Source organism: Euphorbia lathyris, chromosome 2 (assembly GCF_963576675.1).
Source record: "Euphorbia lathyris chromosome 2, ddEupLath1.1, whole genome shotgun sequence".
In the NCBI taxonomy this organism is placed as follows: Eukaryota; Viridiplantae; Streptophyta; class Magnoliopsida; order Malpighiales; family Euphorbiaceae; genus Euphorbia; species Euphorbia lathyris.
The window spans coordinates 42,160,976-42,184,834 of NC_088911.1; the positions used below are offsets into that span (position 1 = coordinate 42,160,976).

General features: G+C 36.9%; 2 protein-coding genes across 2 annotated transcripts; one reads left to right on the forward strand and one right to left on the reverse strand.

Annotated features, from left to right (window-relative positions):
• Positions 1 to 9,482: 9,482 nt before the first annotated feature.
• LOC136217931 (aspartyl protease APCB1) lies at positions 9,483 to 13,779 on the forward strand. The gene is made up of 9 exons (XM_066004638.1): positions 9,483 to 10,382; positions 11,067 to 11,184; positions 11,857 to 12,092; positions 12,185 to 12,424; positions 12,589 to 12,742; positions 12,823 to 12,908; positions 13,081 to 13,195; positions 13,275 to 13,347; positions 13,548 to 13,779. The coding sequence occupies exons 1-9, from the start codon at positions 9,817 to 9,819 to the stop codon at positions 13,655 to 13,657; spliced, it is 1,698 nt and encodes a 565-aa protein (XP_065860710.1). The 5' UTR covers positions 9,483 to 9,816; the 3' UTR covers positions 13,658 to 13,779.
• Positions 13,780 to 14,124: 345 nt separating this feature from the next.
• Positions 14,125 to 23,628, reverse strand: LOC136217930 (serine/threonine-protein phosphatase 2A 65 kDa regulatory subunit A beta isoform-like). The gene is made up of 13 exons (XM_066004637.1): positions 23,472 to 23,628; positions 21,838 to 22,252; positions 21,378 to 21,624; positions 19,753 to 19,865; positions 18,883 to 18,962; positions 18,479 to 18,620; positions 18,278 to 18,358; positions 17,547 to 17,651; positions 16,579 to 16,761; positions 16,223 to 16,315; positions 14,817 to 14,956; positions 14,659 to 14,725; positions 14,125 to 14,449 (listed from the first exon to the last, which is right to left on the reverse strand). Exons 2-13 carry the CDS (start codon positions 22,228 to 22,230, stop codon positions 14,330 to 14,332), a joined length of 1,764 nt encoding a protein of 587 aa, XP_065860709.1. The 5' UTR covers positions 22,231 to 22,252; positions 23,472 to 23,628; the 3' UTR covers positions 14,125 to 14,329.
• Positions 23,629 to 23,859: the final 231 nt, after the last annotated feature.

Here is a 23,859-nt window from a genome sequence, read left to right on the forward strand (position 1 = left end):
GATTGAAAAAATCTCAAATGTATATCATAAAATTTATTTTCCGAATCATTATTCATTGCTTAGATATCAAACAAGAATTCATAAAATTTATTTTCCGAATCATTGTTCATTGGGTAGATATCAAACAAGACATTCATAAAATTTATTTTCCGAATCATTATTCATTGCGTGGATATTAAACTAAATATTGTTTCAGTTACCTTCTATGAATTGTTCATGTCTCATCATAAATCTGTTGAAGCTCTAGAGATAGAATCTAAAAAGCTTGCAACCTCTAATTTTTAGATTCCATCTTTTCTTCATCAATCTCTTTTTTCTGATATTTCGAAATGTAACTAAATTCCACCAACTATTTTTTTTCTTTCTATTTTTTTCTTATTTTTACCTTATTTCTTATTTTGATTTTAATTTATATTCACAAACCTTAGTCTAAGATTTTAATACAAATTTTTAAATACATAAAGAATATTTAGCTCCCATCAAATACATAGACTTCTTTTAAAAACAAAACTACACAAACTAGATGTTTTATCCTAAATTATGTATAACAAAACTACATAAACTAGATATTTTATCCTAAATTATGTACATAAAATTTACTAGTCTTAAAGTTGGGAAATTTTTTTTTTATGATTACTTAAATTTGGCATTGTCAAAGCATGGTACTTAAATTCCAAAATGAATAAATGAAGTTACTAAAACTTTATTGTGACCACAATAAAGTCATAATAGCAAATTTAGTGTCTAAGTGAAGCCGTAATAACAACGTAAAGATGATTTATAAGGAAGCTCTATACTACATATCACTCATGCATGAATTTTTTTTTCCACATGGCTTATATATCTTCCACGTGACAATAAATTTAAAAAATAAAATAAAAATTAATATAATTACAAGCTCAAATAAAATAAAATTAAAACGTGATTTGAAGCACCTAAATCTACAAATTGTAAAAATCTCAAATGTATATCATAAAATTTATTTTCCAAATTATTATTCATTGCCTAGATATCAAACAAGATATTCATAAAATTTATTTTCCGAATCATTATTCATTGCGTGGATTCTACGAATTGTTCATGTCTGGTCATAAGTCTATTGAAGCTCTAGAGATGGAATCCAGAAAGCTTGTAACCTCTAGTTTCTGGATTCCATCTTTTCTTCATCAATCTCATTTTTCTAATATCCGAAATGTAGCTAAATTCCATCAATTATATTTTTCTATTCTTTCTTTTTTATTTCTATTTTATACTTATTTTTACTTTATTTCTTATTTTGATTTTAATTTATATTCACAAACTTTAGTCTAAGATTTTAATACAAAGTTTCAAATACATAAAAATATAAGAATATTATCTATTTTTGAGAAAATTTTTAAGACTCCTGTTGAGAGTGCTCCTCCTATTGAGAGGCTTGATCGGATTTTCTACTGCTGCTACGTTTAGGGTTTACAGATCGCCGATTGCCTCACACCATGGATACTCAGATGCAAAACCTTTCAATTGTCGACGATGGATTTGAGTTTGCGGATACGACAGAAAGCTCGATAATGGCGGATTACAAACTTTGTCTTGTAGGATCACTGGTTACAGACAAGAACTTCAACTTCCAAATCTTTAAACACCGTATGGCGAGTATCTGGAGACCGAGCAAAGGGATGGTAATCACCAAAATCGGAGGTAAACTCATGCTTATCAGATTCTTTCACCCTCATGACCTTAAATGGGTGATTGATAACAGCCCATGGACCTTTGATAATCACCTACTGCTATTGCATACTATGAAAGAAGGGGAAATACCTTCAGAAATCCCCTTAACTCATGCCAGTTTTTGGATACAAATCTATGGTCTATCACCTGGACTATTCTCTTAAACAGTAGCGAAGGCGCTGGGCAACTTTATAGGCACTTACGAGGCTGTTGATCCAAAGAATGTTTGGACCCATGAGCATTGTTTTTTACGTGTTAGAGTTTGCATCGACATACGGAAACCACTGTAGAAGGAAAAGAAAGTCAGAAAAGCAGGCGGGGAATGGCTTAATTGTTACTTCAAGTATGGAAAACTGCCTACATTCTGCTTTATATGTGGATTAATAAGGCATCTCGACAGACACTGCGATATCTACTTTCAATCCACGAAGGAGGATATTATTCAACCATGGGATGTGTCTCTCAGGGCCCCTGCCTGCCGCCAAAATATCCTGGGAGGGGAGCGTTGGCTCAAGGAAGAGCCTAGTACTTTGACTGATTCTCAGGGCATCATCGCAAACCTGACAGGTAGGAGAGGGGGAATTAGCAGTAAAGTAGCCACACCAGGCAGGAATCTGAGTCACTTGGCCCCTCAACTTTGGGACAAGTATCTTTAAAACAGGACAGTCGACAGGGCCAGTGAAGGAGAATCCGCAAACAAAAATGGGCTTGGAATTTGTGGAAGAGAGGAAGAGGAGGCGAGGAGATAACTTGAATGGACGACTTCAAATTGTTAATGAAGCTCAGACGGAGAATATTCACACTATGGAGGTCGACTTGAACCCTGAGCAGGCAACAACTCTAAAAAACAGCCAAATAACGGATAAAGAGCAGATTGACCCGAATATCCAGACAGAATTTATAGACCTTACTTCAATCCCGACGGGCCAGCACGTCTGCCCTACACCATGAAAATCTTCAGTTGGAATTGTCAAGGCTTGGGCAATGCCAAGGCAATTCCTATCCTGTATGAGCTGGTTCGAGCTCATATGCCCGACGTGATCCTCCTGTATGAAACGCTGGTATGTCAGTCCAAAATTGAGTTCATCCGCAGAAAAATCGGTTTTGCGGGCTGTTATTCGGTTGATAGTATCGATAGAAGTGGGGGAATCTATGCGATGTGGAAGAAAGCCAACGACTGTTCACTCCTCTCATTTTCATCCAACCACATTGATCTTCAGGTGCACGATGAGTCTAAGGGTGATTGGCGTCTTACCAGTTTTTACGATTGCCTGGAGAGAGCTAGACGAAAGGTTTCTTGGAATATCCTAAGGAACCTTGCTGCCGCCTCTCCGCTTTCGTGGTCTATTATTGGTGATTTTAATGATCTATTATGCCACAACGATAAATTTGGTCACACTGAACATCCTGAATGGTGTTACATGGGCTTCAGAGATATGGTGCATATGTGCGGACTTCATGATATGCCGTTATTGGGCTACCCTTACACGTGGATTCACCATCGGGGCAAGCCAAATGAAGTTCAGGAGAAATTGGATAGGTGTATGTATAACGAAGATTGGCTCTTACGGTTTTCGAATAGCAACTGTAGAAATTCACTTGCTCCGACGTCTGATCACTCGCCAATTATTCTCCAAACTGATGAAGCACGCCCTAGTAATGCCTCTCGCACTTTCAAGTTCGAACAGAAATGGATCAGGGAAGATGATTTGAGAGATGTTGTAGCTTCAGCTTGGGGTGGAAGCGGACAAGCACGGGTTGATATTAGACTACAACAGGTGGCCGACAAGCTTGGTAGTTGGTGTTGGTCCCGTGTGTTTAGTTCCAAGGGGGGGTTAGGAACTAATGTAACTTTTTAATATTAATTACGCTGACTTAAAATGATTCTTTGAGTTTCTTAACTCAGTTCTGGTCAGCGCGGCCGAATGAGTTGTAACACAACTTTAGTCAGGAGCTGACTAGAACTGTATTTACTTGTGAGTTGGGAATTGACACTTTGGTGGTCAGCTTCCAACTCAGCACTCTGATTTACTCAGCGTCAGCTTAAACAATTTATATACTGAGTAGATATAGCAAGCAACACATGCAAATATATATTGAGAGAAAGGGTTAGAAATAACTCAGCAGACTTATCCTGGTTCGGCCTCTCCGCCTACGTCCAGTCCCCAGAATCCTTCCGGGCTTTTTCAATCCACTACTGAGCTCTTTAAAGGTAGAGCACAAACCGTTTACAATGGCAGTTGAATATGCAAGAGTACCGTCCTCTATTCATCTACTCAACTCCACTAATCGCTACAACCTAGCACTTAGATTTCTCTATCACTGAGTACCAAACCGAGTACTCAGCACCACTCTCTCAACAATTACAATTGATACAAAATCTGTTCTTTTCAGATGAAGAAAACTTTAGATGATTACAAAATCAATCTAGCTTTTACACAGGAATAGAAATTTGGTGTAAGATCTCTTTCTTGTTTTTGAGTGCTTTTGTATGTATATTCTTTCTCTTTTGTTTTGATAATCGGCCAAGGATCCAAGAATGAGCTTGTCCTTTTATAGTTGAAGTCTGAGGTCTAATGATTTGAATCTGGAACTATCCGTTGGATTCAAACGGCTTCTTTCGACGACAAGTTCTGGTCAGCTTCAGATTTGCAGGCCAATCCTGTCGTCTGAATTCCGCAGGCGTCAGACTTGTCTTCTTCTCGCAGGTTTCGTCTTTTTGTACCAGTTTGTCTTTTATCAAAAGAACAGTTGACCCATGCATCTCGAAATTGGATTTTGCGTAATCTCAAGGTTTCTATTATTGGTGCAGACAGTTGTCGGATCTTGTCTTCTAGCAAACGGATCATCCACGCTGTCCTGAGGATTACTCAGCTTGACTTCGATAGTCGTTGTCCTTGATTGTTGCCAATTCTGATACTGAGTTCTCTTTCACTCAGCTTCCATGTTCAGCTTCGTTCTGCAACATATGATTCTTAGGAAGACTTCTCTACTTTTGATATTGAGTTCCTTTCCACTCAGCTTTGTTGATTAGCTTGATCTTTAAGCTTCTGTTCTGAAGATGACTTATCTTCAGTCACACTGAGTTACACTTCACTCAGCTTGTGCTGTGTTCTCATGCTGACTTCGTCCTATCTTATTTTTCATTTCTATTTACATTTATATTTATACTTAACATTGAACAAACATATTAGTACAATTAAATCAAAGCACTTAAATTTAATTGTCCCTTAATCATGGATTAACTTAAATAGTTTTGTCAAATCAAAATCATGTGGAAAGGTGTTTCAACAGTTGGGGGCGCAGTAAACAGATAGATGTTCACCGTCAGTTAACTCGATTGCAGGGTCGGTTGGAACAGCTGAGGCAGCAGTCTAGGGAAGCAGAGGCCGTCGAGTATGAAAGGATCAGATTAGAGGTTGTGAAAATTCTCTTACAACAAGAGGACCATTGGCGCCAACGAGCAAAGCTCCTATGGCTCCAGGAAGGCGACATTAATACCAGATTCTACCACTCTTTCGCCAATGGTCGCAGGAAAGCTAATAAGATCAACCGCCTCAGAGATGAATCAGGAAACTGGATTTCGAATCAAAGTGAGCTTGGTCAGGTTGCGCTGAATTATTTCTCCCAAATTTTTGCAGCTAGTGACAGTGCCTGCGAATCAGTGGTCGGCAAAGTACAAGCTCGAGTAAAAGATGCCGATAATGAAGCTTTACTCCAGCCATTTACAAAGAAGGAATTCTGCGATGCCCTATTTGCAATGCATCTTGATAAAGCTGCAGGTCCTGATGGATTCAACCCCGGTTTCTACCAGCACTTCTGGGACTTAATGGGAGATGTTATTTTCACGGCTGGTGCTTCATGGTTGGAACAAGGTACTTTCCTCCCTGGACTGAATGTACTATAATTACATTAATCCCAAAATGTGAGAATCCTTCTGACATGACAGAACTCAGACCTATTGCTTTGTGTAATGTCCTCTTTAAGACTATTCCCAAAGTATTGGCAAATCGTCTGAAATTGGTCCTTTCGTATATAATCTTAGAATCCCAATCTGCGTTTATTAAAGGTCGGTCTATACTGGATAATGTTTTAATCGCATTTGAGTTAATTCATAGCCTCAACAGTAAAGTGAGAAAGAAAAAGGGTCAGGTAGCACTTAAGGTTGATATGAGCAAGGCCTATGATAGGGTGGATTGGAATTATCTGAGGGAATTAATGTTGAAATTAGGCTTTTCTGATAAATGGGTTCACTTGATGATGCTCTGTGTTTCTTCAGTTCAGTATATGATTAAAGTTAATGACCAACTAGTGAGGCCTGTGATACCTAAAAAGGGTCTTCGTCAGGGAGATCCTTTGTCACCCTATCTATTTTTGATTTGTATGGAAGGTTTTTCAGTTTTATTGGCAGATGCAGAGAGGACTGACAGGCTACATGGATGTCAAGTAGCGTGGGGTGCCCCAACGGTAACTCACCTTCTTTTTGCAGATGACGCCTTCCTCTTCTGTCAAGCCAGTATTACGGAAGCGAGAACGGTCAAGGAAATCTTGAGGGACTATGAGAAGGCTTCTGGCCAAGCTGTCAACCTGGTCAAATCAGGCATCATGTTTAGTAGGAATGTAGTTACTGAACTTACGCTTGGAATTTCAAGCATACTGGAAGCTACTAATCCTCTTGCCACAGGGAGATACCTCAGATTGCCTTCTTTAATTGGTCGATCAAAGAAGGCTATCTTTGCTCATTTTAGAGATCGTCTTTGGCAGAGACTTCAACGATGGAGAGGGAAAAGTCTTTCAAAAGCAGGCAAAGCCACACTCATCAGGGCAGCAAGGCAGGCAATTCCTATATATTATATGAGTGTCTTTTTATTACCTAGCTCAACTACTGACGAACTACAGAAAATGTTAAACTCCTTCTGGTGGGGTAATAAGAAGTCAGGGGAAAGAAGTTTAAACTGGATGGCCTGGGATAGATTGTGCGCTCCTAAACTTTTTGGGGGTCTTAATTTCAGGAATTTCACTGCCTCCAATCTTGCAATGTTGGGAAAACAAGGGTGGCGGCTGTTCACCGAACCCACTTCGCTTGTAAGCAAAATCTACAAAGCTAAATATTACCCACGAGGGGATTTTTTGGGAGCCTCATTAGGGCACTCACTAGTTTTATATGGCGAAGCATTTGGAGCTCGCAACTAATTGTTAAAGAGGGAGTCAGATGGAAGATTAGAGATGGTCAGTCTATCAGTGTGTGGAAAGACAGGTGGCTTCGAGATAATGAGAATGGTTTACTACAAACTCCAGCGATCGAGGGGCTAGAGCAGTTGAAAGTGTGTGATTTGTTCATTCCCAATTCGCGGGAGTGGGATGTTGAATTTCTTGAAGAAGTTTTCCATCCTAGAGATATACAGGAAATGCACAAGTTACCACCAAGAAGATGGGGATTGAAAGACGAGATAATTTGGCATGCTAGCCCATCCGGACAATACACAGTGAAAAGTGCATATAAGGTGGCGACGAATTTGGAGGGTGGAGATTAGTATCATGTCGATGGAGCATGGCAGGAGCTGTGGAAAGCGGAAATGCCGTTTAAAATCTGGTATTGCAACTGGAAATTGGCAAGAAAGTGCCTTCCAGTTCGAGTTAACCTCCTCCGTCGCGGAATCCAAATTTCAAGCTGCTATGTAACTTGTAATGTAGAATGGGAAGATGAATGACACACATTCATCGAATGCAGCAGTGCGGCTCGTGTATAGCATCATGTCGGGTTGCATAGGATGGTTATGGAGCAGGCGGAGCGGGCGGAAAGTATAACAGATTGGTTTTTTAAAATGGTGTCAGCAGGCTGTGGTTCAGACAAGGAGAATTTTTTTATGCATGTTTGGAGTATCTGGCATCATCGCAATGATCGTTTGTGGAACCAAAGGATTTCGGCACCTGAACAAATCTCGTTCTGTGCTGAGCAAACACGCGGAGATTGGCACCATGCGAGACGGCTAAGGAATAAACCAGCAAGAACCAGTGCAAATCGGCAGGAAGAAGTTCAGTGTCCGGAGTGGCACAGACCAAGGGAGGGATTCCTATCTTGTTGTACAGATGATGCGGTTGATGTACAGGCTGGGCGGGTGGGATTGGGGGCAGTATTAAGGGATTCGAATGGCTTGTTTGTAGAGGGCAGATCAGAAAGTCTGCAATGCCTACCATATGTGAAGGAATGTGAAGCCGAATCGCTGATACAGGCCATGGAGTGGGTTCGATTTCAGAATATCAGCGGGGTGGTGTTCGAAACCGATGCAAAGCAAGTGGTGGATGCCATTCATTCATCATTAGTCGATACATCGCAATTCAGAGACATAATTGGGAGATGCATGGAACTTCTTGTTCAAAACGACTCTTACTCAGTCAGTTGGATCCGTAGACAAGCTAACGGAGTGGCGCATGCGATTGCCAAGTCAGCCTGTTTTAATACTTGTCTGTTATTTTTTAATTCTTTACCGAGTTATATTATTCCTACTCTGTTACATTATTGCCCTTTAAAGGTTCATTAATTTAATTCATTGGTTACGGTTCAAAAAAAAATATATAAGAATATTTAGCTCCCATCAAGTACATAGACTTCTTTTAAAAACAAAACTACATAAACTAGATGTTTTATCCTAATTATGTACATAAAACTTGCTAGTCTTAAAGTTGGAAAAAGAAACTTTTTATGATTACTCAAATTTGATATTGTCAAAACATGGTACTTAAATTTCAAAAACGAATAATAAAGTTATTAAAACGGTATTGTCAAAACATGGTAATTAAATTCCAAAATCGAATAATAAAGTTACTAAAATTTTATTGGGTCACAATAAAGTCATAATAGCAAATTTAGTATTTAAATGAAGCCGGAATAACAACGTAGAGACCATTTATAAGGAAGCTCTATACTACATATCAGTCATGCATGAAATTTTTTTCCACATGGCCTATATATTTTCCACGTGACGATAAATTAATTTTTTTAATATAATTAGAAACTCAAATAAAATAAACTTAAACGTGATTTGAAGCATCTAAATGTACAAATTGTAAAAATCTTAAATGTATATCACAAAATTTATTTTCCGAATCATTATTCATTGCGTAGATATCAAACAAAACATCCATAAAATTTATTTTCTGAATCATTATTTAATGCATAGATATCAAACAAGATATTCGGATATCAAATCAGGTATTGTGACCGAAGCAAAACTTTAGTAAGTTTTTTTCTTCTTTTTTTTGTTATATTTTAAAAGGCGGTGATGATTTCCAAATCATTATTCAATGCGTAGATATCAAATAAAATATTTGATAACAAATCCGGATGGTGATAAAAAAACCCAGCCGTATATTAATGAGAAGATGAAGTCTCACTCTGCTTCTACTTGGTGTTCTCAAGCTCATTTATCATAACTTTAAGCATTGTGTTAAAGTTGTATTGCGCCACGAAAGCTTTGGCCATATCTTTCCACTCCTTCTTCACGGCAGATGTAAGGGTTTGGTACCATATTAGGGCCGACCCTTCTAGATAAGCATTAAAGAGATTATGACCGAAGCAAAAAATTTAGTAAGTAGTTTTTTTTTTTTTTTGTTATATTTTAAAAGGTTGTGATGATTTCCCAATCATCATTTAATACGTAGATATCAAATAAGATATTCGAAAATCAAAGCGGATATTGTGACTTAGTAAGTTTTTTTCCTTTTCTCTCTTTTTGTTATATTTCAAAAGGATGTGATAATGTTAAAACTTGAGGGAGCACAGATGTTTTTTACCCTCCAAGACTGAAAGTCCAGTGTCTATATATTGATCCTTCAAATGAGTAAATTACAATTATTTCTCATTTCCTCGAATGGCACCTGAATTTCTTCTCTGACATGTCTGTTGCGTAATTGGTTTCACATTGACTTCGTATTCAGGGAGTGAACTTTCGAAGCAAGTAGAGAGGTCTATTCTTTGATAGAGACGCCATTATTCTTCAACAATAATAAACTCATCATCTTCGCTCAATTTACCTCTCTCTGTGTTCTGATCTTATAACTATAAGCTGCTTTTTGATTAAATCTGGTTAAGGAAATAGTAGAGCTATGGAGTCTGATCAATCGCCCAGGATTAAAGGAGTTGTCATTATTTCACTTCCTCCAGAGGATAATCCTTCTTTGGGAAAAACAATTACTGCTTTCACTCTCTCTGATGATCACTATTTTGAGGAACCCGCCCAAACCGATCAGGAATTTCAAATTCCAGTTCAAACCCCTCCGCCGCAAAATCCCCAAATCCAATACTCGTCATTAGGGTTCTTTGTTCACACTCCGAGAAAGCTCTTGGGTTTAATCTGTATCTCTCTTTTTGCTCTTGTTCTTTATAAAAGTGCGTTTTCTAGTACGCTTCGTCAGGAGTTGAAGGATTCTGATAATGATGAAAAGCTTCAAAGTTTTGTCTTTCCCCTCTATCACAAATTGCGTATTCGTCCGATTTCGCATAATGATCTTCAGTTTAATAAGCTGCTCAAGTTTGTAAATAAGGAGAGTTTAGTAGCACACGTCAATGATGCTATTTTTCCTCGTAGCAATAATAAGTTGACTTCTGTAAATGCTGCTGCTACGGATTCATCTGCCATTTTTCCTGTCCGGGGCAATGTTTATCCAGATGGGTATGTCTCAAATTATATGTTGAATTCTTAACTTAATGATGAATTCTCTAATTAAAGTAAAGATGCACATGTTTTAAAAGGACTCCTTTCTAGGATTTTGAATATGCATTGTAGAAACACTATGCAGGAAATGATCATTGATAGGAATCCAGCTTTAGTTAACTAATATTCTTCCATGTTATATGGTTGATTACCTTAATATGACTTGTGCTTCCAGTGGACATCCGTGGAACAACTCGGGTTTCGACATGATATAAGAAATGCTGCATAATCAGAGAAAACAATGCAACACCAAATGCTAAAATAGTGTTAAATGTAGAAACAGGATTTTATTTGAAAGACTGGAAATGGTTTCCCTTCATTGCCCTCTAGCTAAGGTTACATGGTTCCTTACTAGTGAGCAATGCCTGTTGATAGGGCCTGCGGGGTTGAAGACACGGTCACACACACTCTCATAGGCATAAACATGTCTGCTACCGTGTGTTTAATCTACAGAGACCGAACCTTCTTCCTTATCCTTAATTAATTGTTAAGCCTATAAAATGAGTTTGAAATGTACTACTGCTCCTTTTCTTATCCATGAACCAACTCGGACATTTGCTTGCCTAACATGTTAATTGGTGATTTGCTGCTTTATATTCACCTCTGGTTTGATTCTGTGTTCTTCTTTTCTTTCTGATGCAGATTGTATTTCACATACATGCTTGTTGGGGATCCTCCAAGACCTTTCTATCTTGATATTGATACTGCAAGTGATTTAACATGGATTCAATGTGATGCTCCTTGCACAAGTTGTGCCAAGGTATGACGCCTATTTTCTGTTGCTCATTCAGCTGGTAGGCTTGAGATATATGAATCATCTGCAGAATTATTTTCTTTATGACATTACATCTGTAAATTGATTTTGGTTTCAACCCAAATTTTCATATGAATTTTATTGATATTGCACTACTTTTTCTTTGCATACTTTGGATAATACATTAATTGACCACATCTATTCTTGCTTTCCCCCAGCCAGCCACTTATTTTTTCATTGATGCTTCCTTCAAATGTGATCAGTAGTTTTCTTCGTCTTTAATGTTCGTTTAATCACGGAACTGAGAGGTGGAAAAACAAAAAAGAGGTTGAAGAATATGTTGAGAAAAGGGAGAGTTTCCACTCTGTGTGGTTTTAATCATCACTGTTAAAACCTGGATTCAGTTTTTCTGCTGTTTTTCATTTTTTTCCCCTTCATCCTATATAGGCTTAAAACATTTCCGGAACCAGGAAATGTTGAAAATTATTGTGTGTTTGTAGGTACTAGTACTTATTCTATTATTTTAAATGGTCGGATATACTGGGAATTTTCTATCATACATGTCAACCAAATACGGTTTACATAGATTCCATTTTCTTTTTACTAGAAAAATATGTATCTATGAGTTTACTTATTGAAATACAAATAAACTCTAGTATGTGTATATGATTGGTGTAGGGAGCAAATGCTTTGTATAAGCCAAGAAAAAACAATATTCTACCACCAAAGGATTCATTATGTTTGGAACTCCAAAGAAATCAAAATGCAGGATACTGTGAAGGTGGAACATGTCAACAATGTGATTATGAGATTGGGTATGCAGATCATAGCTCTTCCATGGGGGTTCTTGCAAGAGATGAACTTAACCTAATGATGACAGATGGCTCTTCTACTAAATTAAATTTTATTTTTGGGTATGTATCTCCAGAACCGACGAATTTTCATTTTTATTTAATTAAATTCAAACACAAAAATATCAATATGTTTTATATTCTTTGTGTGAAAGGTGCGCATACGATCAGCAGGGATTACTCTTAAACACCTTAGCAAAGACTGATGGAATACTCGGACTAAGCAAAGCCAAAGTCAGTTTACCTTCTCAATTGGCAAGCCGGGGGATCATTAAAAATGTGGTAGGTCATTGCCTAGCCAATGATGTTGATGGGGACGGATATATGTTCTTAGGCGACGATTTTGTGCCGCCCTGGGGCATGGCGTGGGTTCCCCTGCTTGACACTCCTTCGATGTGAGTATATATATCATGATTTTTGTACTCTAGGATCTTATATATATATATATATATATATGTTTTTTCTTATAGAGATTTGTTCATATTTTTTTCTTCCATATGACTTTTCCGCAATTTGACTGCATCACTTTGATATTGTTTATCATTTCCTTCTCTCCCAGAGACTCTTATTACACAGAAGTTATGAAGTTGAAGTATGGAAGTAGTCCACTCAGTTTAGGTGGGCAGGACAGAAGAGTAAGACGGATTCTGTTCGACAGTGGTAGCTCTTATACGTACTTCACAAAAGAGGCGTACTCTGAATTGGTTGCAGCTGTAAGTAATTTTACTATAGCCACATGGTCTTAACAAGCACTTTTATCAGAGTTGTTACTAATTTTGATGCATTAATATAGCTTAAAGAGGTTTCTGGGGAGGGACTTGTTCAAGACACATCAGATCCAACATTGCCCTTCTGTTGGAAATTCAATTCCCCGATCAGGTATTGCCAAAAATTTACATCTCTCTTTCACAGGCAGCATTCATATACTGTTCCTTATATGCTGTAAAATTACTAAAAAATAGTAGTGTAAAATGTTTATATTGACTAGTTAGAAGTCAAAACGATGATTCTTCGAGTCACAACTTCCAACTCTGGTATTTTCTGTGTGCAGTTCGGTTACGGATGTGAAGCAGTTCTTCAAGACTATAACCCTTCAATTTGGAAGCAAATGGTGGATTATCTCCACAAAGTTCCAGATTCCTCCAGAAGGCTACTTAATCATCAACGTAAGGGCAAAGTTTACAGAATACGATTTATTTAACTAGAGTTGGAATTTGTGTAATGAGTGAGATGAGTGTTTTGCAGGGAAAAGGAAATGTGTGCTTGGGTATTCTTGATGGAAGCAATGTGCATGATGGATCAACAATTATACTTGGAGGTATGCTTCAATTATGCACTTTCACATAAGCTAATATTTAGCTCTTGCATATGCCACACTTTGGCTCCTTATACTTCATTTGGGACACATACTTAGCTCCTGTTTATGTCCACTTGAGCTGTATGGAGTTCCTTTGTATTTTAGATAATTATGTTATATTTTCATAAATAAAACTTGTGAATGATATGATGTTTTTACAGATATATCATTGCGGGGGCAATTGGTGGTATATGATAATGTGAACAAGAAAATTGGATGGATGGCATCAGATTGTAACAAGCACAACACCCTGCCATTTTTTGAGGGATAGATCATATTATTAACTAAATTTTGTATATACAGTTCAATTTTCCTTTGAGATGTTAGCATTTCTGTCTATAATAATATATGATGCTCTGCTAGGTACGTCAAAACGGGGTTATTGTATCATAATTTCATGTGATTATACATGAATAACAAGTACAATCAATCACAAACCACTGAAAAAGAGGAAAAGAGTCAAAGTCCGGTCAGAAGTTTCAAGAACTGGTTGCAAAGTAGGGTTTTTACCAAATGATAAACTCCAATTCGAAATGAATGATGTAAAAATGATAATAGGATCAAACGTTTTCTCTATAAATCAACTGTAATAACTTAATTGCATTGTATTGGCTCTTTGGCCAAATACAACTATTTTGATAATAAAGACCCTCAAGATATTAATTTGCATACCCTCATATTAACAAAAGTTCTTATTGAGGTATTGCTTTTCTATAATCCAAATGAAACGCCAAACTCTGAACAAGAAGATTAAATATCCAGAAATGGCATCAGCAAGCACATCAGATACAAGCTAACAATGATATGTTTCAAGACAATTTCTAAAATAGTGTTACGTTTGTCTGTCTATAGGGAAAGAAATAGAACCTTATGTAAGGTATTAGATACATCAGCAAAAAGAAGATTTAGCATAATCAAAGAATTTGTAATTACAACATTCAATCTAACTAGACATCATAACCTGATCACTCGACTGTAGTGCTTGCGTTGCGAAGAATCTGACATCAACATCTGGGTCCTCACTCAGTTCAACCAAACACGGACGTATCGTCTTCTCCACCACCTGTAAGGTTCAAGTGGCACTCTCAATTATCCTCCCAATTACAATACATAAACAACAGCAAGAAAACTGACCATGCAAAATCACAATCCTATTAAAAGATTCTACACTTCATTTCATGCCTTTTCCTTCTTTTGTAAAAGGAAATGGCCAAGTGATTTTCAGGCACAAAATTTAGTTGATTTATTCATAAAATAACATAAAAGACTCACCGACTGATCGACTATTGGAACGAGTGATTGCAACACCTTAGCGACATTGAATTTGATGTTAGGTACCCTGTAACAAGCAAATCTCAGCACGCAACGCAGGAAAATAGAGATAAAGATGTCAATTCTCATGGTCAAGCAACGGGTTCCATCTAATTTACCTATCTTTTGATGCATTTACAACGACGGGAAGAAGCGTGGAACAAGTAATTTCAGAGCCCATAACAGGAGCAAGTAGGGAAACTGCATGAAGAATGGTCATGCGATACAGGTAGTGTGGGTTGTTAATCATGTCCAAAACCTGTAAATAGATTATCAAGTAATTAGAAAGCATAACATTGCCTGCAAGAGAAATAAACAAAGGAAAATAAAAGGTAACAGATAATTCTAGGTATGGTTGGACAATGGGATAATTCCATTTAGCGTCGCAATTTATAATTCCTACCCCATGTTGAGAAACATTATTTGCAATTTTTGTATTCTCAATCAGGGTAAACATGACCTGAACCAAGTCCAACTTTTCCAATGTTGAAGCTCAAGAAACTCCCTGTGCGAAGATGGAGTATTGAAAAAAAGCATGAAGCAAATTATGGATAAATGTTTTAATTTTGGCACTTGATAGTAGTCTCTGGGTATCTTTGCAATTTTTGTTTTCGCAATCAGAGCAAACATGACCTGAACCAAATCCAACTTTTCCAATGTTGAAGCTCAAGAAACTCCTCGTGCGAAGATGGAGTATCGAACAAAAGCATGAAGCAAATTATGGATAAATGTTTTAATTTTGGCACTTGATAGTAGTCTCTCAGAGATAAGAAAGTACTCATCACAATCATGAACAAAACTGAAATTTGAATGCAACAGTAGTAAATAGTAATAGAACTTTACCGATGAAAAGTGTAATTTATCAGACAGTAACCCATAAGATAAAGAAACATGACTAAATGGCAGCTGACAGGGAATGGATAATGGAATTAATTTATAAAGGATAATTTGCAAATTAGGGGACATGGTTTTGGAGCTTAGTGGGAGTCAGTTATTAAGGAGAGAGAGAGAGACTCCAGCTAATATATATTCAGATTTATAGAGATCAGCCTTTTGGATCTCGGATTAGGCCCAGGAAGGGACACGTCCCTGAGGGAGCAAAGGGGTGTGACCTTAGTTCATCTTTCCTTGCTGTGGAAGAGTTCCATAAATAAAAACTACCGTCTATTTTTGGTGTATTTCTGGTGGTACTGTTTGGTTTCTAGTCCTCTATCAGTAGTGCTGTTGTTTGTCTTATGCTATAAGCCTGGGGCACTCCTTATCATTTTGTTTTAATATCTAAACTCTCAAGTTGTTGCTGGAAGGGAATAAACTGAGGAGGCTGTGAATGGAAGGATTATGATAATGGCAAATTAATGTTTGTCTATAAGATAATCCTGCATCTTCAGGACAAATGACATATAACAGGCATCATCATCAATACCAGCCCTTGTAACTCTTCATCTAATATATTATTGTTGAATAGCTACAGCAATGTTGTTATCATTTTGCATGAAATAAAAACAGTCGAGATAGAGAGACAAACCTGAGGAACTATGTGTTGCATTGCCCAATCTGGGCCAAATTCTTCTGCAAGGCGCTTCACATTATTAGCAGCTGCATCACGTATCGAGTAAACCTGCAATTTAGCCGTACAAGTATTTAAGTAAACAAGACAAGAGGAGGATGCTAAATAGTAAATACTGACTTTTTGCAAAACTATGCTCAGTAAAGCTGGAAGAAGAACAAAAGTAACTTGAGAACATGCAAACTCTTGTACAAGAGAACCAAGACAAGTGCAAAAATCTCAAGTTGTATCATACTGTGTATGTTAAGCATGATCATATTTGTGATATGCCAAAAGCCTAAATCGACATTATGGGCAATCACAGCTGCACAAACCTTATCTTTTAACCATTGCATGCAAAGAGCGCCAAGCTTATCATCAAAAAATCCTACACCCAACTGACTAGCTAATAAGGGTATGTATTCTATTATTGCAAGCCGGACCCTCCAGTGCCTGTCCTCTGCAAGCTCTACAATTGCTGGTAGCAGGGACTGGGAGAGCAAATCAATTCCTATCACCTGCATTTGAATTCATGAAAACATCAGCACTATCATTGAAATGGCAATCACATATATCATTAGATGGGGGGGGGGGGGGGGTAGGAGGACCAGCTTGAAAACTGTCATTGCATGGTTGACCCTCAACTAAGCCTTTAGACTTACTGAAAGAACTTGATAATGTCTTATGTTCTCATGAAACTTGTAAATATGTTCAATCACATTCCTTAACTACTATATGACATCAGTCTCATTGGCGCTTCAGTCAGAGAGACATGCAAAGATGAAGAAACTTCCGAATTAAGGCCCCGTTCGTTTGCCAGAAAATATTGGTTAAGGGAATTTTTTTTGTTGGAAAATAAAGTATTTTCTGATGTTTGGCTACAAGACAGGAAAACGGGAAGAAGTGGTGGGTAGCTGTGTTTTTAAAAGTGGAAGAAGAAATGGAGTAGAGTTCCAAAAGGTTTAGGAAAATATTTTACTCTTCTTGAAAAGGTAAAACTTTTTCCTCACATTCTTCATATATTTTTCTGTTGACTAACCTAAAATTTTCTGTTGACTTATTTTCCTACTCAAAAACACGCAAAATCAGGACAATATTTTCATGGACAATATTTTCCGACAAACAAACAGGGCCTAAGTTCAATCCAGTAACAGTCTCCTATACCCAGACAAAGCTACATACGAAATATCGGGAACTCATCTTCAAAAAGAAATGTAACATCAAACTTACCCTATAGAAGACAACTACAGATAACCAATTTACACCTGATGATTTAAAAATTAATGTAGGAATTTGGACAAACCTGGTTGACTTGATCAAGCTTGCTAATAATATTCAGGCGGACGTCAGGAAATTCATCTTTCAAAAGAGAGAGAAAAATGGGCAGAAGTTGCTCTATGGTTGCTTCCTACATTAGGAATAGTAACCAAGTCATATGCAAGAAGATAAACAAGCATTCCCATAACAAATAACAGAAGTTTGCAAAAACAGCAGCAACAAAAATAATGACGATAACAAAACATGAGCTTGCATCATCTCAAAGACATGATGGCCAAAGGCACTGAGTATAGTAATATATGCAAGCATGTCTACTTAATTGTAAGTGATGTGAGATGTTAACATATCAAAAGTCAAAACAAAGCATAAGGCTTTTTAATACATGACATGACATGTTAAACTTATCTCACAGAACAATCTCACACCCAATATAATAGCTCAGGACTTTTACAATTTCAATTTGATATGATTATCAGACATAGGTAGATGTATATATTTTATGTCAACAAAATTTCACAATATGCAAAAAACCATCAGCACTGAACAAGGAAAAAACTGTTCACCTTACAAAAATATTAAAGCTTAAATAAGATCATGAGATGTTAGTTCAACCAAGAAATATATCTGCAAAACTCATACACTTTGTATAACTTTTATCTGTTTGAGACACAGTGAAGTTCTACCTCCGAGAATATTTCACTGACACTCATGTCTTATATAGAATTACTTATTCAATTATATAAAGACGACCCTTACCTTCCCTAAAACTGGTGCCATACCCATTATGACTGAAGCCAATGCAGATCGGACATGTTGCGATGAATCAGAGGACAATTCCTACAGTAGGCAATCTTAAAAAGGTTATAAATTGAAGTATGACACCTCTGCTGCACTAATGGATCAGAACTACACAACAAGACATTTGAAATAGGTTATCGTGTGTATGGTAATGAGTACCTTTACACAAGGAAGAATTCGCTGGATTGCAAGTTCTGGATTCAAAATTCTACAAAATTTAGTAACTTTGCCAGCAGCAGCTATACGTACTTCAGCTTCATTATCACAAAGCAGCCGGACATATGCAGGAACAAGATCCGACCTAAAAATATATCAACACCAAAACAGCAAATTGGAATCCAAGAAACAAATTGAGTTATAATCATAGAAATCCACAAGCAAAAAAAAAAAAAAACATAGTTTATTAAGAACGGAAAGAACATGGAGCATCTCTTATCAACACTGAAGTCCAAGATCTCCACCCGAGCAAGTATTTTGTAGAAAATATGACAAAACACATAATCTGCTCAATGGTAGTAGGATACATGCACCAAAAGAGGCTAATCTGAACAGAGAATAATTACCTGGTAGGCTCAGGACCAACAGCTTCACAAAGCTCATATAATTGGTTTGCAACCATGTAACGAACACGCCAAGACTTATCCTGATCAGATAACATGCCACATCAAGAATTGCTAGACCCATGTGATTTTGCAGTTTATCAATCTAGGTGTGACAAAAATAATAAAAATAAAATGAAAGGACCCAACAGTTTTTTTGCCACATTGAAGAAGAAAACTGAATGATTCTTCAAGAAGAACAGATGCTTCAATAATATTTTTTCTGAATTCAAAACCCAATACATAAAAGAGAATAATACAACAACAACAACAAAGCCTTAGTCCCGAAATGATTCGGGGTCGGCTAACATGAACCATCATATAAAACCGTGAAATCAAGTCGTGTCAGCGACACAAATTCGCTCCCTCCATTCCGTCCTATCCACTACCATATTTTCCTCAATTCCCAATAAACTCATATCACTCTCGATCACCCTCCTCCAAGTTTGCTTAGGTCTTCCCCTACCCCTCACCACTATATCCCTTTGCCACTCTTCGGTTCTCCTAACCGGCGCATCAAGCGCTCTACGTTTCACATGGCCAAACCACCTTAGTCGGTTTTCTCTCATTTTATTCTCAATAGATGTGACCCCTACTTTTGTCCTAATTATTTCATTACTCACCCGATCCTTTCTCGTATGACCACACATCCATCTCAACATACGCATCTCCGCCACCGACATCTTATGGATGTGGCAGTGTTTCACTGCCCAACACTCCGTACCATAAAAGAGTAATAAAAAAAAAAAAAAAATCAGATGTGCATGATGTGCCTATGTCAAGAAAATGAAGAACTATAAGAAAACTAACACCTAAAAAGCTAGACCATGCTACCTGTGAGAAATTAACTATAACAGGAAGAATATGTGTAACACAATCTTGGGGTTCCAACAACTTTCCAAGCGCTGCACAGCCCTCAACAGCCAGTAATCGAACAGAATCTTGATCTGAAATGAAAACAAGCTCAAACTCATCCATACATTCAGCATATTATAAAGGCCTAATGTAGCACTGTCAAATATGCTTAAAGTTAAGACAAACTGTCAATAGTTTTGATCCTACCATCATAGAGGACCAAAGATCGATACGAACTGATGCTTTATAAGCAACTGAAATTTTCTAGCTTTTTCATGTGTCATAGAAGGCAAATCGTTGAGAAGAAATAACTAACACAATCATATCAAAACATACAAGCTCAAAGTAATCAATAACGTGATATAAGTTATGTTTAGTAGAGACAAGACAATCAATATCAACTGCAGGTCACAATTTAATACTTACAATTTGGAGATGCTTTGGAATAGCAGACATCTAAAATCATTGAAAAAAATGTTCCTGACAAATGCTACAAGAAGATATGATGTCTTCCAGATGAAAGTGTGTGCAGACTTAAGGGGTAAAAACCTCATAGTTATTGCACAGTAAAAATGGGCGATTTTTATGGAAATGGAGGAAGAAAAGTAGAACTTTTGAGCAGAAGGTTAATTCTATCTCTGAATAAAAAATAAATCAATATAATGCCTAAAGTGTGGTTTTGACTAGGCAAAACATCAGATAGAACTCCTTATCCTTTCTGAATTGGCAGAATGCTGTACTTTGAACATTTCTATTATTTGCAGTTTTGTACACAACACCTCTGTTTGAACCTGATCCAGAGAAAAAATGCTACCTATCCACCCTACTTACTAGTAGGGTACTCTATTCCACTGATAAAAATGAGTTTGAGAATATTCTAGATTTCTAGTGCTATATTTAAAAGGGATTAAAAGATTATTTACATCTTGAACTACAATTGGAGACTCTTGCAGACACACTAGCCCAGAATATCCATTTTCCAACTGAGACAGATACCTAATAACTCTGCAATTCAACAATAAGTACTTGAAGGTTACTTGAAGATTTTTCCTTTTCTAGAAAAAGTTAAAGATAGTCCTAAAGCCTAAAAATGCTTGAAATAAGTATCATTCATAATGGTTAATAATAAGCAACTATGTACGAGCCAGGTTAAATCATTTAACTTAAATGCATACTTCAGTCACAAGGACTGTTTGCAAACTGCCTAAGCACATAAACAGGTCTCACCAAACTACCCAACAATACCATCAAGATGAGTGGACATTCAATAAGTTGAATTAGAACGCATAGGAGAAGATTAAATGCACAAATAAGTAACATGTCTGGCATGGATATCTGAGAAAGTTTTTGGTCCAAGACTCATTTATTTATGCATCTTATTCTCCATTTTTATCTAATAAGTGCCAAAAGGGAAGCCAATGGGGGGAGTTTGAATGGTGATAAACCAGCTGCTGACTAAATGCTGGAACTCTAACAAAAGTTTGTGTTTATTCTTCTTTGGGGAATAAGAAAGTGAAAAAAGATGTGTGCATATGCATGTACTGCATGAATTTAGTTATTTATGAGGCAGAGGTAATTAAATGAGTATGTGTATAACAGAATACCATCTTGTGTCAAATCCTCAAATATTGACATGATGTCGGTCTTTAAATGAGCAGGTTCAACAGTAGCAGCAAATTTTCCTAGGTTTGTTGCAGCAGACCTACGAACCATGGGCATGTCATCTTGACATAATTGGTTGTATATAGTTCGAAGTTCAGTTTTCATAGTCTCAGGGGCACTTGGATATGCAATATGAAACAAGCCACATGAGGAAACTCGAGCTGTAAACCATTCACCAGCAGCCAGTCTCTGTACATCAGAAATCATAATAAGTAACTGCCAAAACTAAAACTCTAAAAATTGATAACAATATCAAGGTGACAACTATAGCATGTAGAAGCAGCATAACTAAAAGCATGCAAAAGAAAAGGTGAAAAGAGCAACAAGAATGGAGAGAGAAAAGAAGCATACAGATGCTCCAAGAAAATAACTATAATATAGTACGGAAAATCAAAACCCAACCTTCACTAGTGGTATAAAATACTCCACCAAGTCCTGCTCCCTCATCTGTGCTCCAATTCTACATAATGACTCCACAGCTTTGTCCCTCACACAGGTTTCCTCAACAGTGCACAAAGTATCCAGAGGGGGAAGCAACACATTGGCATGCTCGACACCACCCACATAAGGAATAAAGACCCCTAATTCTTCAGCCATCGCAAGAAGTACTTCATCATCATCATCATTGTTCTCACTTAAGAAAGGAATCAATTCCTTTCTAGTCCTTTCCTCCCCAAGTGCACGTGCAATTGTAGAGAGCCTTCGGATTGAGTTCAAGCGAAGCTGAATGTCCTCATTTTTTAGCTCATCAATCAGAACAGCAATTGGGTACAAAGGCTCATCAATTGTTGCCATGTTCCCTCTTTCAGTCTAGCAACTAGAAATATATAAACAAGACTATTATTGCAATCCAAACAAAATAATGAAAGTTAAATGAATACATATTCATGAAACCTACAATTTGCAAACAAATATAAGTTTGGGCGTCTCCCAGGCATGTTGAGAAATACAGTAAACTACTCTCTCCGTTCCACAAAAGATATCTTTTAAGGTTAATGCACAATAATTAAGGAATGTAATTAATTTTAACTAAAAGACTTTGTATCCTTGTATTAATTGCACCAACTAATAATTTTTCATCTGTTCTCAAAATAAAAAGGCAACTTAAATAAGGGTATATTTGGTAAACAATTAATGTGCATGGATTGAATCAAAACTTCATGTATTATGGAACAAAAAAAAATCTCTAGAAAGACATCTATTGTGGAACGGATGGAGTATATATTTAAAAAAGAAGAAGTCCTAGACATTCATTTTATGCTTGGCAAACAAAACAAATATCATCTAGATCACCTTAATATATACTCAAATAATTTTGATTACTTATATATCTATAAAATTTAAAATAATATAACAAAACGACAACTGTATCTAGTCCCTTCAATGGAATCAAATATCAATAACCTTTCTTTAGTGCTGTATCAGAAACCTATGTTTGATCTCATGTCCCAAAATTGCTAAACTGGACTAATATGAATGTCACATAGTCTTGAAAGAAACTAAAGTATAACACACTCAACCTTCCAAATCACAGGCGGGGATAAGGCCCGCGCTCTCATATCCCTGGACTGTCACTTACGCCATCAAAACGACCACAATTTGGAGAGAGGTCTAACAGACAACACTATTATACTGCAAGGGCTTTGGTCCGAACTAGTACATATAATTATAAACAGTACTTTGGTCTATGACAGCCTTTGCTATAAACTTCTTCCGTCCTCTTTTTTTTTTTTCTAGAGGTGAAAATTACGGAGTATGTAGTTTTCCGTTTTCATCACATTTCTTCAGAAAGCAAAACAGGCGGCATTTAATAAAGCAATCAACAGTATTGGAGACCTTAACAAAAAAAATGACACAACAGCGACAAAGATTAATCGTGAAATGAAGACCTTAAGAGACAGAATTCAAAAAGACAAAGAGATCTGAAATTCAGGAAAAGTATGTGCTTTCTGCAGAGAAGGTAATCAATAGAAAACCCAGAACATGGGAATTCATCTATGAAAAAGAAATTAAGCAGAAATGGAGTTGTGATGTACCTCAGAAATGGAGAGAGCAGTTTGTTGTTGAATTGAAGCTCGATCTACCAAAGACACTTGATACAAACGGACAGATCCTTTTTGGTGGTAAGAGCAAGATCCAAAGCTACAATTTTTTTTTTCTTTTTGTTCTTTTTCTTTAATGATTGGGTTTTACCTGAATTACTCTAATTTTAGGGTTTGGGTTCGGGTTTTTTTGACCGAATCGAATTCCCTAATTTGTTGGAATCTCGAATACTTGTCCGGCCCCTGCCGAGCCCATTTTGTACTGATAATAACATGGATAAGGTCCATATGCCCTATGGTTTTTGGATCGTATAGATTTACCTATAATTTACGAGATGGTAAACTTTTACTTTTAATTCTTTATTCAAAAAATAAATTTGAT